This window comes from Halichoerus grypus, chromosome 9 (genome assembly GCF_964656455.1).
Source record: "Halichoerus grypus chromosome 9, mHalGry1.hap1.1, whole genome shotgun sequence".
NCBI lineage: Eukaryota > Metazoa > Chordata > Mammalia > Carnivora > Phocidae > Halichoerus > Halichoerus grypus.
In genome coordinates this window covers 18,625,039-18,638,023 of record NC_135720.1, presented here as the reverse complement: position 1 = coordinate 18,638,023, position 12,985 = coordinate 18,625,039, and the positions used below count along the sequence as shown (strand labels likewise).

The window sequence follows — 12,985 nt, the reverse complement described above, 5'->3', positions numbered from 1 at the left end:
CCCCTTTCTCATTTATTTTTAAAAGAGCTTATTAAAACATTATATATCTAAAATGGCATACTCATTCCTAAATTAATCATCCTGTGTATATGAAAACAGCTATTGAAATGTTTGTGTCCCAATCCAGTTTCTTTATAAAGCAAAGGAAACTAATATTTAGTGTTAGACAGTTAAAACATTGTCATGAAAGAGGAGACAAGTACTTTTAGCAATTTTACCACAAACCTGTGTAAAAACTTTATTGCTCCAAAAATTAATTTCTCTTTCCTTGATACATAATAGTTTCATAAAATTGCTAGAAATTAAATACCTATGCTTAGGATAGAGACCAATTTTACCATGTGATTTCAAAAATATTTTTTTCTTAAATTTTATTGCATTCTCTATCCTGTAGTAAATCTCATAATATTATTTATATTATTATTTGCTTTATTTTGTATTGAAGAGTTAGATGTTTAGGCAGAGGAGAACTGTTTGAGTTTTCCTTTATCAGTTTAAGATATTATGCTCACTTGTAACAATATTTGATTGTGTCTTAAATAAAAATTAAAAGAAAGTTATTTTTAAATGCTCTTTAACATTTTGGGAATATTTGTGCCTTAATTCTAAAATATAATTATGTTTCAAATAAAATTAAATATAAAATAATTGGTACTAAAATTCTTTAATTGCATTGATAAAAAGGATATTCTTGCAGAAGTGTGTATTTTATAATATGTTTTGGAAATGTAGCCCAAATACCACCAAATTCTTATCTTTTTTAAAGATTAGCTTGGAGAAATGTTTTTACTACTAGTAGATTCTAATATGTTTTCATAAAGAGTGAGGTGTTACTCATGAAATTATTTTATAAACATTACTGTTTGTGTTTTACAGCTGTATTAAAATACAGTTGAACCCATAACTAAAATGTGTACAGTGTTTTCATAATAAAAATTATGAGACTGTTACTGGGACAACTAGTGATAAAGTATTTCAATTACCTGTATATCTGCTTGCTGAAAGTCTTAATTATAACAAAAGTGAAACATGATAATATGTGTCTTGTTTTGCTGACCACTTTTTCACTCCGTGAAGGACACAAAAGGGAAATTTCTATTCTGAATATAATTCTAAACCCCAAATAAGATCTTCTTAATGATGTGAGAGTGATACACCCATGAAAAGAAACTTAGTCTTGGAAGTTGATAATTATGAAGAAGGAAATTAGAGGGACAGAGCTGTGCATGACTTTAGGAAAGATATTTTCTAAAATTACAGAGAAGTGGCTCTAAAAATGAAGATTTGGGCTATACAATTGCAATTAATTTCAAGTCTTCAATATATTCAGTAGAATAGAAAAATAGAAATAGCTATTGAGCCTAGTAATACTAGTTGATATTTCTGTGTGTTTGTGTGTATTATAAGAAACAAAACACACTATATAAGAAATGAGGGATATAATCAAGGGTGCATAAGTGTGCATAAATCATTAAGTACTGTGTTGAATATAGGCTGGTCTTCAAAAAATGGGATAGCAAAATGTTTGGTTTCAGTGAAAATATAATTAAAGAAGGATTAGGACTCTAAGGATCATTTGAAATGATAGTTGAAAAACAGAATATAGACTAAATAACTTTGTTTCTCAACCCTCCATTAAGAGGAATGATTTCTCTTTCTGGAAATTATGAAAACTAATTAAGAGAAATGAAAATCTAAGCTATATTATGTATGTAAGGCAGACCTTGGTAATAAAAAGTGATAAAGTAATAAAAACATATCAAGAGAATTTGTAAACAGTACCCAAGCTGATAAAGGTCAGATCAGTAAATTTGATGTACAAATCAGTCAAAATTCTAGAATGATTTGTGTGCATATTGAAATGCCTTGTATGCATACTGAAAATAGAGTCATCAATTGAAGTCAGCAGGAATCCACTGAAAGTAAATTGTACCAAAATCGGTGTTACTTTTTTAATCTCATAACTACATTGATGGCTCATAGCAGCCTGTTGACATGTTTCCTGAAGTTAATCAGATACTTAATAAAGAATTCCATGTATATCTTTTATGAACTAAGCAGATGGAAGTGACCTAGTCATTTTGACAATTGCAAGATTGATTAAACCAGGAGTCAGCAAACTGCTGGCCCTGAGCCAAAACTGGCCCACTGCCAGGTTTTGCCAGTACAGTTTAATTAGAACAGCATCATGTTTATTTGCTTAGCTGGCCTCAAAACCGATCAGGTTTGCCAACCCCTGGATTAAACCATGGTATCCAGTGGGTCAATTTGTAGCCTAACATGAACTTTGATGTAATGTACCTCAGTAGATATATTATGTTGAATAACATATGATTATGCTTTGTTGAACATTTTAAGTAGTAAATTAAGCTTCCTACTTAAACATGTGAAAAAGAAGGTATGCTTTTTATCCGTAAGGGGTAACTACTACGTTTGATGGCAAAGACCCAAAAAGATATTTGTAGCTAGAAATCATAAACCATATACCATAGCCACATAGTATAAACCATAGGATGATATACATCAATCACTCATGTAGGGTTGGACTTGACTTTTACCCTGAGCCAGATGGAAGGCTTAAAATTTCAAAATTGATTATTTTTATTCAGTACTGGGCTCACTGTAGTACTTGAGTATACTATCACTAGTATTTATTATTGAGGTATAATTGGCATATATAATCATTATATTAGTTTCAAATACTGATTTGATATTTGTATGCATTGCAAAATGATCACCACAGTAGGTCTAACAGTCCTCATCTTACATAGTTACAAAAATTTTTTTTCCTTGTAATGAGAACTTTTAAGATCTACTCTTAGCAGCTTTCACATATCTAATACACCATCTTAACTATAGTTATGCTGTACATTCCATCCCTTATTTATTCTGTAACTGGAAGTTTGTACCCTTGACCCCTTTTACCTATTTTTCCCACCCTCCACACCCTGCTACGGCAGTCACCAATTTGTTCTCTGTATCTGTGAGCTTGGTTTTTTTTTGTTTGTTTTGGGGTTTTTTTTCTGGGGGGGGGCAGGTTTAGATTCCATTATATCATACAAGTGAGATCATACAGTAATTGTCTTTCTCTGACTTACTCTATTTAACGTAATGTCCATCCATGTTGTCACGAATGGCAAAATTGAAATATTTTATGGCTGAATATATTCCATTGTGTGTTTGAATGTATATATGTATGTATATATGTTTGTGTGTGTGTATATACACATATGTGTATATATATATATATATATACACACACACACACACACACACACCCCACCCACATTATTATATACTCTACATTTTCTTTAGCCATGCATCCATTGATGGATACTTAGGTTGTTTCTGTATATCACTACTGTTTAAAGACCTGCTATTTTAGGGGTGCCTGGGTGGCTCAGTCGTTAAGCGTCTGCCTTCAGCTCAGGTCATGATCCCGGGGTCCTCGGATCGAGCCCCGCATCAAGCTCCCTGCTCAGCAGGAAGCCTACTTCTCCCTCTCCCACTCCCCCTGCTTGTGTTCCCTCTCTCACTGTGTCTCTCTCTGTCAAATAAGTAAATAAAATCTTAAAAAAAAAAAATAAATAAAGACCTGCTATTTTAGTGTTCTATCAAGAAGGAGTTCATTTATGTAAACAAGTATTTTGTCAAAGAGAAAATGCATACCTAAAATTCCACCCATCGTCTTTGAACTATAAAAACTAGTGTTTTGGGGTTTTTTTTCCCCAGAACCATTAGTTTAATAAGTGTTAAAAAGAAAAAAAAAATTACTGGTTGTCATTCGAAAACTTCCTAGTGAAGAAAAATAATATATAAATCAAAATGGAAAACCCTTCTTATAAATCCAATTCAGTACTCCATGTTCTCTGAAAATGTTATTGTAAAAGCTTTCTTAGTGACTGGATTGTGACATCATGTCTTTTACCAAAGGATTGGAAAAGTCGGTACTGGTCATATGTGCACGTACGTCAACATTGTAGCTACCTTCTTCTGAGGCCTAAATAGGGAGCCCCTCTGTCTGTGGCCCAGCTGTCCCAAATTCCTGCTGTGTGTTTGTTTGTAATTTTTAAAGAATTTGCAGGAATTCTTTTCATTCCAGTCACCAAGCAACTTAATATCTGTGCTAATTGTTTACTCTGCGTATTGCCATGTCTTTTTTTTTTTTGGAATTTTACATTTAATTGTCTACAGCATAAAATACCTTGCTATGGTTTCTCCTAAGAATCTAGGTCATCCTGTAAGATAGATTAGTTTTATGTAATTCATATAAATCTGTGAAAAGGAAGTATTTCTTTAGAGCTCTTTAAAAATAAGTGATATAGTTTTTAAGAAGTATAGTCCTCCAAGGTAAGTAATGTACAATATTTTAAATATTGCAAATGTGGAGGCAGAAAATATTAATTATTTAAAAATATTCAAGGAAGGTATTTGAGACATAGCAGAAACCACTTTGAGGTGTGAGTTGAGAGTTTCTATGATGTAAAAATCACCAAATTTACAACCAGGTATTTATTTGCCTTCAAGAGAAATCCAGTAAGTCTGTCATATACTCTCAAATTACTGATTTTAAACAAAGTCCTACTTTCTGTCTAATGTCCTTGAAGAATAGTAAATTACCTCTTAGAAGTTTTCTTTTTGCTTAACTAATGACTATCTGTATTATTTTGAGGTATTTTAGTATCAAAGTGCTCCTGTTTCCTATCTCAAGATTAATGGGCATAGTATCAATGCCAGTACAGTCTATTCAGCTGCTGGGTTTTTAACAATGGACAGTCATTAAATGTGTACTGTAAATAGGATATAAGACTTCACTTACATAAATTTGTGTTGTGATTTGGTTTCTGGTTTGTTTTTTTTAGCAGGTCTGTGTGATATTAGTGAAGGGACTGTAGTCCCAGAGGATCGCTGCAAATCTCCAACTTCTGGTAATTTGTTTTTTATTTCATTAATAATTATAATTCTATAAAAACCAATACAGTGTATCAGAATTCCTTTTTACAGATAACCATTTAAAATAACACAAGGAATTTTATGTTACATATTCTTAACATGATAACTATTTTTTGCATTCTCACTAAGTGAAAAGAAATGCACTAGATAAAATCCCGCAACTGTTACCTGTTAAGAGTCATAGAACTGTTTACTTAGCTTTCTTATATTTATACTTTTTTGGGGAAAATATATTTTACTCCTCACCATTGGATCAAATGGTTTGGTTATTCTACAATCTTGTCTTTGGTCTAGGCTTGCCTGGTGTCATCTGGTAGAATAGTGATCTAATTCTTGAATAGTGTCCATTTAAATATTATCAAAGATTTTGAACATTTATAATCTAGTGGTAACTGTAGACAGAATAATTGTAGACTAATTGTATGTGTTTTTATTTTTGGTCAAAGTGATATTTGATATAATTTTATAGCTATATTAAAACAGTTGTCCTTTTTTGTTTATGAAATATAGGTCTTTATGTGATATATGTGTATATTAATATTTTAGTGGAACATAATTTTTAATATCTTTTCAATCTCCTTAAGATTAAGAAGATCATAATTTTATTATTATTTTAAGTGGATAGAAACTTTGCCAGTCTTTACTACAGTTGAATTCACAATTCTAACTACCATATTAAATCATTCTGGCTGGGAATATTTATCAGCTTTCGACTGAAAAGATTGTTCTTAGGATAAAGTAACACGGTTCTTAGATTTTGATCCTTCCGTAGCTGGTTCTACTACATCAGAAGTTATTATAAGCATGGGAAAATTGAGAAGTTCATTTTACTTTACTCTCTCATATTTCAGTTTAGCATTTTATTAGACATAGGACTGTAACATTTTTGTGATGTTTTCTTTTTGAAATTGCGTTTTCCTGATACTGCACAAGTTATACCTTAAGATATATCCACCTTCTGGTTTTCTTAATCTTTAAATTTCATATTTAAATTCACTCATTAATGGAACATGGAGCTATAGGAATTATGTAATTAGCACCGAATGTTAAGTCTGAACATTGGTACAGAAAAGTTTGAGTGAATAATATGGAGCAAGTAACTGTATATCTCACCTCACAGAACTAGAGTTATTTCTGAGTTTGAAATTCAGAACTGTAGTATCTTTTCATTATTGCTGTTCTTTGTCCATCTGCCTACAATACTATTCTGATCTTCTTACCTTCTCTAAAGGCCGTATGAATGCAGTTGTCAATATGTTAAGGCTAAAAGCCAGACTGGATAATTTGGACATGTAATTATCTTTTAATATATTAAATGACCATCAAAAGTGTTTTAACAAGACTCAGTCCAAATAAATTAATACTCCTCATTATCCTAAGCCAAACTATGAATAGGTATATACATCTATCAATTTGGAATAGCCAACAAGAGGTAATTATAGATAAGTATTTAAGTATATTAAAATTTGAGTATATAATATAAAAAGTGCATAAAAGTAGAAACCCTTTCTCTCAGACTCAAACATTGTTGAACATTTTCAAATATATTACATTTTTTGATCCATGTGAAAGGACAATGTAGTTTTAACATACAGAAATTTATATGACACTAGGTATTTTATTGTTTCAGTGAGTTTGAACTGCAGAGTAAAAATTGTGACTGCAAAAATCATTGATAAATCAGAAATTCTGATCTTAGATAAAAAACTCTTAACTTACTTAGTTTAGTCTTTGATTATGCCCCAAAAGATGCAAGAGTTTTCTTAAGAATTATATGCATTCCTGCATATCAGAAAAGACAGCTTTTACAAAGAACAAATCAAACCTTAGTAGATAGTAGTTGTGCATGAAACATATTTCACAGAGCAGGAGATACATGTCACTCATGCATACGTACTAAAACATACACTAGAAACTAGAATAAGATTCTGGAAAGCTATATTCTTAAAGCTATGTCTTTCACTGCTTGTCCATTTTAAAATAGTAGTAATTCTTGCTATCCATCTTGGGCCAATTGTCTTACTCTTTGCACATTTGTAACTTTTTTGCCTTCATTCTTGTTAGCATTCTAATAAGGAAATAAAGGAATAATTTAGTATCATTCCTCTCACCAATACATACAAACTCTACTAATTTAGGATGGTCAAAAAAGAAAAACGGATGGGGTAAGTTTGAGGTGAATCAGAAGAACCACAAGGTGATCAAGTTATTAAAACCATGGAAAGTAGTAATTAAATTACTAGCCTCAAGTACTTTCTGCAGTGTGGTAGGATATAAATAAATAGTTAAATGATACAATATAGATTATAAAACCAGTATAGTTAATAGAAAACAATGTATCATGAGGAAAGAAGAAATATATAAAAGTGGGTTGGGAGTTCCACTGAGTCACTCATAAATACTAAGAGGAGGACCACTATTATAAAAACGAAAAGTAGCCGTACACCCTTTATCAAAATCAATGTGTTTATTCAAGATAATAATACAAATGAAGAGCAACTTTTTGAAAAGCATTTAAGTCCCATAATCAAAATTGGTGATCTCAACAGTTTAGCTGATCAGTATCAAAGCTCAATTCAAAAAGCATCCTGAGAAAATCCAAGTAATGAATATAATTTGGCTTTTCCATTTGTTTTTAAATAAACCAGCAGTCTTTCTGAAATAAAATATTAATTCTGGCATCCTGAATTAACATAAGAAAGAACTTCTGCTATCTCCATTTGATCTTTGTATTTCAAAAAACTCAGATTGCTTTACTGAGCACTTTAATAATATTGGAATTTTGTGTTAGTACTGCATCAGAAATGTGTGTGCCTTTGCATATGTGAAAATGATAAAAAGATTTGTTAGGTTATTTTGGTTTGAAGAAAACCCAGGGCCACATAGGCCATAATATAAGTGCTGCCTTCAGGAGTTACCATTTACCCCAGAAAAAAACAAAAAGCTGTAAATATTTTCTATGTTTATTTAATCATAATTATTTGGTAAACATATACAAGTGGAATATGCTGAAAGCATTTTTGGAATTTGACAAAAATTCTGAAGACCAATGGCAGGCATTTTCAGTTAGGGGAAAAATAAATCTTTTCTTTACGTTTATGGCTTATTTTGGAAATTTTTTTTGGAAATACTAAAAAACATTTTTATAATTTTATATTCATATTTAGATATGTAGCTATTGCTCTAAGATGAAATACATCAACTAAAACAAGTATTAATAAATTTTTTTACATTCCTGTGCCTATTTAATATCAGAGGTGACTGTGATATTTTAAAATATTTATAACCTCTTATAACCGTTATCTTCTTTGAAAAACAAGTATAACCATTTCTATTCCTGAAAATATCACTGAGTCCATATTACTTACGTGATATTTTTTGATAAAGGATTTATGAGGATCCATAAATGCTACTTAGCAAAAACAACATGGTTTTGAAAGAGTAATCTTCTAAGACTATTATAGAAGTAATGGATGCTGCCCATGTTGCAGGTTTTACTTGGTCTATGGAGAGATTTCGAGGATATTTTCCACTTGGCCAAAGAAAGTATGATTTTTCTGGGGGAGGAGAAGGTCAAATTTTGACCTTCTTTATTAAGATTCAGTACTTTCACTGGGATAAAAAAAAAATACAGGAAGACTTTTTTATTTACTTCCAGTTATGTTTCAAGTATTTGCTTCTATCAGAAAATTTATTCATTCAGCAAAGAAGCACTCTGCTGAGTGCAAAGGAGTTGCAAAGATGAATCAAATGGGGGCCCAGTTTTTAGAAGTGCAGTGCAATGAAAAGGGCACATGTGTGTAAACTTTTTAAAATATGAGGTATTAAGTGATGAATATCATAAGAGATATATCACAGATAAAGGGTTATTGGAATTTAAAAGAGGGGAAATGATTTATAGCGAGGAGATTATGAAAATTTATGGGTGAGATGTCATTTGAAATGTGCTATTATGAAGAACAGAGCATTTAATAAAAGTTGTCAACTAGAATACTACTTAGGATTACATTTATAAATAAAACATTATGTTAGAAATTAAAGAAATGAGATAAAAAATTGAACACTTTTTTTAAGGAAAATGGACAAATAAAATCTTAATTATAAAAATATTAGTTAAACTTATTGGAAGTCACAGCCAGAATAAAATTAAATATTTCTTACCTCATTAGACATAAGTAAATATTTGAACATACCTAAAATTATAAGTATTATCCTCAGTATTTTAAAGATCCCTATGGTAATAATAGAATTTATATATGATTTTAAAATTTGTATCTAGAAAGTGAACCTTAAAATAAATTTTGCCAGTATACTTCTTGCACAGGATTCTTAGTTCTAGATGAACCTTATTCAGTTAACTAGTGTCAAAGAATTTTTGCATTTTCTTTCAGAAACAGTTAATTGCTGCTTATATTTTTCTTTATCTGTTCTCTAACATCTATGCCAAGATTTTTCTAAGTGGTTGTAACTTAAGGAAAAATTGTTATAGATTGAAGTTAATATTTATATATACTAGGGATCTCTCTACTGTGAAAGATAATGCACTACTGTTTGCTATTCTTACTGTATTAGTTCTAGATGAACCTTATTCAGTTAACTAGTGTCAAAGAATTTTTGCATTTTCTTTCAGAAACAGTTAATTGCTGCTTATATTTTTCTTTATCTGTTCTCTAACATCTATGCCAAGATTTTTCTAAATGGTTGTAACTTAAGGAAAAATTGTTATAGATTGAAGTGAATATTTATATATACTAGGGATCTCTCTACTGTGAAAGATAATGCACTACTGTTTGCTATTCTTACTGTAATATTATAAGAGTTGTTATTAATTATATGCATGACATTTTCTTGTGGCCAATAGTATGGAAACTTACCTTGGAAGTTACCAGATTATTTTGTTTGTACTTTTCCCTATGACAACTCTGTGTTTGTGACTGATATGTGCCTGTTCCTTCCATTGTCTTCGTTTGTGTAGGTTCTTCATCACCACACAATTCAGATGATGAACAAAAAATGAATAATTTTATAGAAAAGGGTATAGTATCTTTATTTTAAAGTATTTCTTTTAATTATGTTTAATTCATTTAGTTTACTTTGAATAGATTTTGACATTTTATATCAAAATATTATTTTCAGTGAAGACCAAAAGCAGAAAGTTTTCCAAGATGGTAGCCAGTGATATAGGTAGGAAATAGAAATTTCTCTTTCGTTTCTAATCCTTGCTATATGCAGTGTTACTCAACACCAGAAAATGATCTAATGCATTGCATTTTGTATATATTAATTTGTTATTTCTATGCTAAACAATAATCTCTTGGGCTGTTTCTTCTAAACTCATTGGGGCAGTAATTATTAAAAATCGGTTAACTTGGGATTGCAGTTCTTCTGACTTACAATGTGAACTATTCTATTTTTATTTTTGCTTTATTTAAAATAAAGCAGGGTTCAATTTATGCTATAAATAGTACAATTTTATACTTTCAGATTTTGAGATCTTTTTTTTTTATTTGCATTTTCTCCTACCTTTATTCCATCTTCCTCAAATTTTCAAAACCCCCAATTTCAAGGAAATAGTTCTCTAAAATATTGACTCTTTTGTTCTGTAATCTGCACTACCCTTGAGTTAAATGGGAATTTTCTTAAGACTCTTCCCTTCCCCCCACACACAAGTAAAAATGATTGATGGAGAGTATTTTATATTAATCCTTTTGACTATTTTTATGAATATACTTGGAAATACATTACCCAGTCCAGGGTTTTCAGTTTAAAATAGGAAAACAAAATATAATCAAACTTTGAGGACATAATCAAACTCTTTAAGACTTTTTGGTTGGTCATAAAACTTTGAATATTCTCTGAAGATTTTTAAAGGCTTGAGAAGCACTGTTTTACAAAAAGAGAATAAATTAAATTGATTTAAATCAAAATTTTTATTATACAGTTATGTTATTTCTTCCAAAATGCCTACCATATATTCCTTGATTTGTATTAAATGATATGCATTTCTAGGCAGCTGAAATAGATTTACCTTTTCTCATGATAAAGCTTAATATATAACAAAATTAAATTTCAAAAACTTAACAGAAGTAGCATCCATATTGTCTGCATGTTGTAAATTGAACCCTGTTTAGTCATATTAACGTTGGCTGACTGTTAGCACCTCTGGTCATTTTTTAAATAAGATGGTTTATTCTTGGGCAAAGGGCTCTTCATATATGGGGAGTTGATTATCTCTTTGTGGTTTTATAGTGATTCAGTTGGTAATAGTTAAATCACTTTAATTATGTGCTAGCACTATAGCATAATACTTTTTCAACCAAATTTTTTAATATTTTGTCGTAATAGTACTTATTGTCATGTAATGTAAAAAGTTAGAAGGGACTTTCCTACATACACTTAATCAAAGAACTTTTAGAATTTAATTATCTAGGGATTTTACCTTGCATGAAAGGAACCTTGTATATAATTACATTTTTAAAATAATTTCTCTGTCCAGTTTTTGATCCTGGGGTTGTATTTGCTTTGTTAAATGTGGTGACTAGCTCTTCTCTTTTTTCTGTGTTTTGAATAGAATATGTAACATGAAATATCTGAGCTTGAATATTTGAAAGTCTTCAGTTAACAAATTTCTTAGACGAGGAACATTATTGGAAGTTCTTTGGTAATGTTCTTGCTTGCTTTTTATGTTATTGGCAAGTTTTTCTTTTTGTCATGCCAGTTTTTATATTTATAGTTTTTGGGAAACATGTTAACTTTATTCAGTTTTTCAAACTTAGGTTAGTTACACAGTTATACATAATTATTTTGCATCTTCAGAAACTACTGCTCTGTCTCCTATTTCATATATAATTTTGTTTGGTTTTGGTGGAACCTTTCAGTGTGGTTTTTAATCCCAACATAGATACAAGGAAAACTCACTTCTCAATTTTTTTCTTCATTCAAATGGAGACTGCTCCATTTTAGACTATAAAGTTTTTACAGTTAAAAAAAAATGAGTTTCTCTCTCTACATTAGTGTCTAGTTTTATAATGAGAATTATAAAATATGCTATTGAAAAACACCTAAAATGTCAGTGAAATATCAAGAAAAAAATACATAGAATCTCCTGAAGACCTCTCTGTCAAGACGTGTTTTCTGTGTAAAGTTTATTGTGTCAAAAGTGCTAGGATTCCCTTATTATGCAGCCATCAAAAGGAATGAAATCTTGCCATTTGCAACAACGTGGATGGAACTGGAGGGTATTATGCTGAGTGAAATAAGTCAATCAGAGAAAGACATGTATCATATGACCTCACTGATATGAGGAATTCTTAATCTCAGGAAACAAACTGAGGGTTGCTGGAGTGGTGGGGGGTGGGAGGGATGAGGTGGCTGGGTGATAGACATTGGGGAGGGTATGTGCTATGGTGAGCGCTGTGAACTGTGTAAGGCTATTGAATCACAGACCTGTACCTCTGAAACAAATAATACATTATATGTTAAAAAAAAAAAAAAAAGAAGAAGATAGTAGGGAGGGAAAAATGAAGGGGGGGGAATCGGAGGGGGAGACAAACCATGATAGACTATGGACTCTGAGAAACAAACTGAGGATTCTAGAGGGGAGTGGGGTGGGGGGATGGGTTAGCCTGGTGATGGGTATTAAAGAGGGCAAGTACTGAGTGGAGCACTGGGTGTTATACACAAACAATGAATCATGGAACACTATATCAAAAACTAATGATGTAATGTATGGTAATTAACATAACAAAAAAAATTTTTTAAATCCTAAAAAAAAAGAAGAAGTGCTAGGATTCCTTTAGGGGCACCTGGGTGGCTCAGTCGGTTAAGCATCCAACTCTTGGCTTCAGCTCAGGTCATGATCTCAGGGTCATGAGATCGAGCCCCACATCGGGCCCCCACTCAGTGGAGAGTTGGCTTGAGATTCTCTTGCTTCCTCTCCTTCTGCCTCTCCCACGTGCTGTCTCTGTCTCTCTCTAAAATAAATAATTTTTTTTAAGAAAATGCTAGGATTCCTTGAGCATTCTGAGCTCAG

General features: G+C 31.2%; 1 protein-coding gene across 6 annotated transcripts in view; it reads left to right on the top strand.

Annotated features, from left to right (window-relative positions):
* The window catches only part of STXBP5 (syntaxin binding protein 5), a 182,029-nt gene that overhangs the window by 122,506 nt on the left and 46,538 nt on the right, over positions 1-12,985 (top strand). For 2 of the 6 annotated variants that reach the window (XR_013441060.1, XM_078054601.1), the window contains exons 19-21: positions 4,863-4,928; positions 9,929-9,988; positions 10,090-10,137. Coding sequence is in view for 5 of the 6 variants with exons in the window: in XM_078054601.1 (XP_077910727.1) it covers positions 4,863-4,928; positions 9,929-9,988; positions 10,090-10,137 (174 nt within the window). In the remaining variant the exon portion in view is untranslated. The remainder of the gene's footprint in view (positions 1-4,862; positions 4,929-9,928; positions 9,989-10,089; positions 10,138-12,985) is intronic. The other 4 variants (XM_078054602.1, XM_078054603.1, XM_078054605.1 and 1 more) reach the window with 4 other exon arrangements.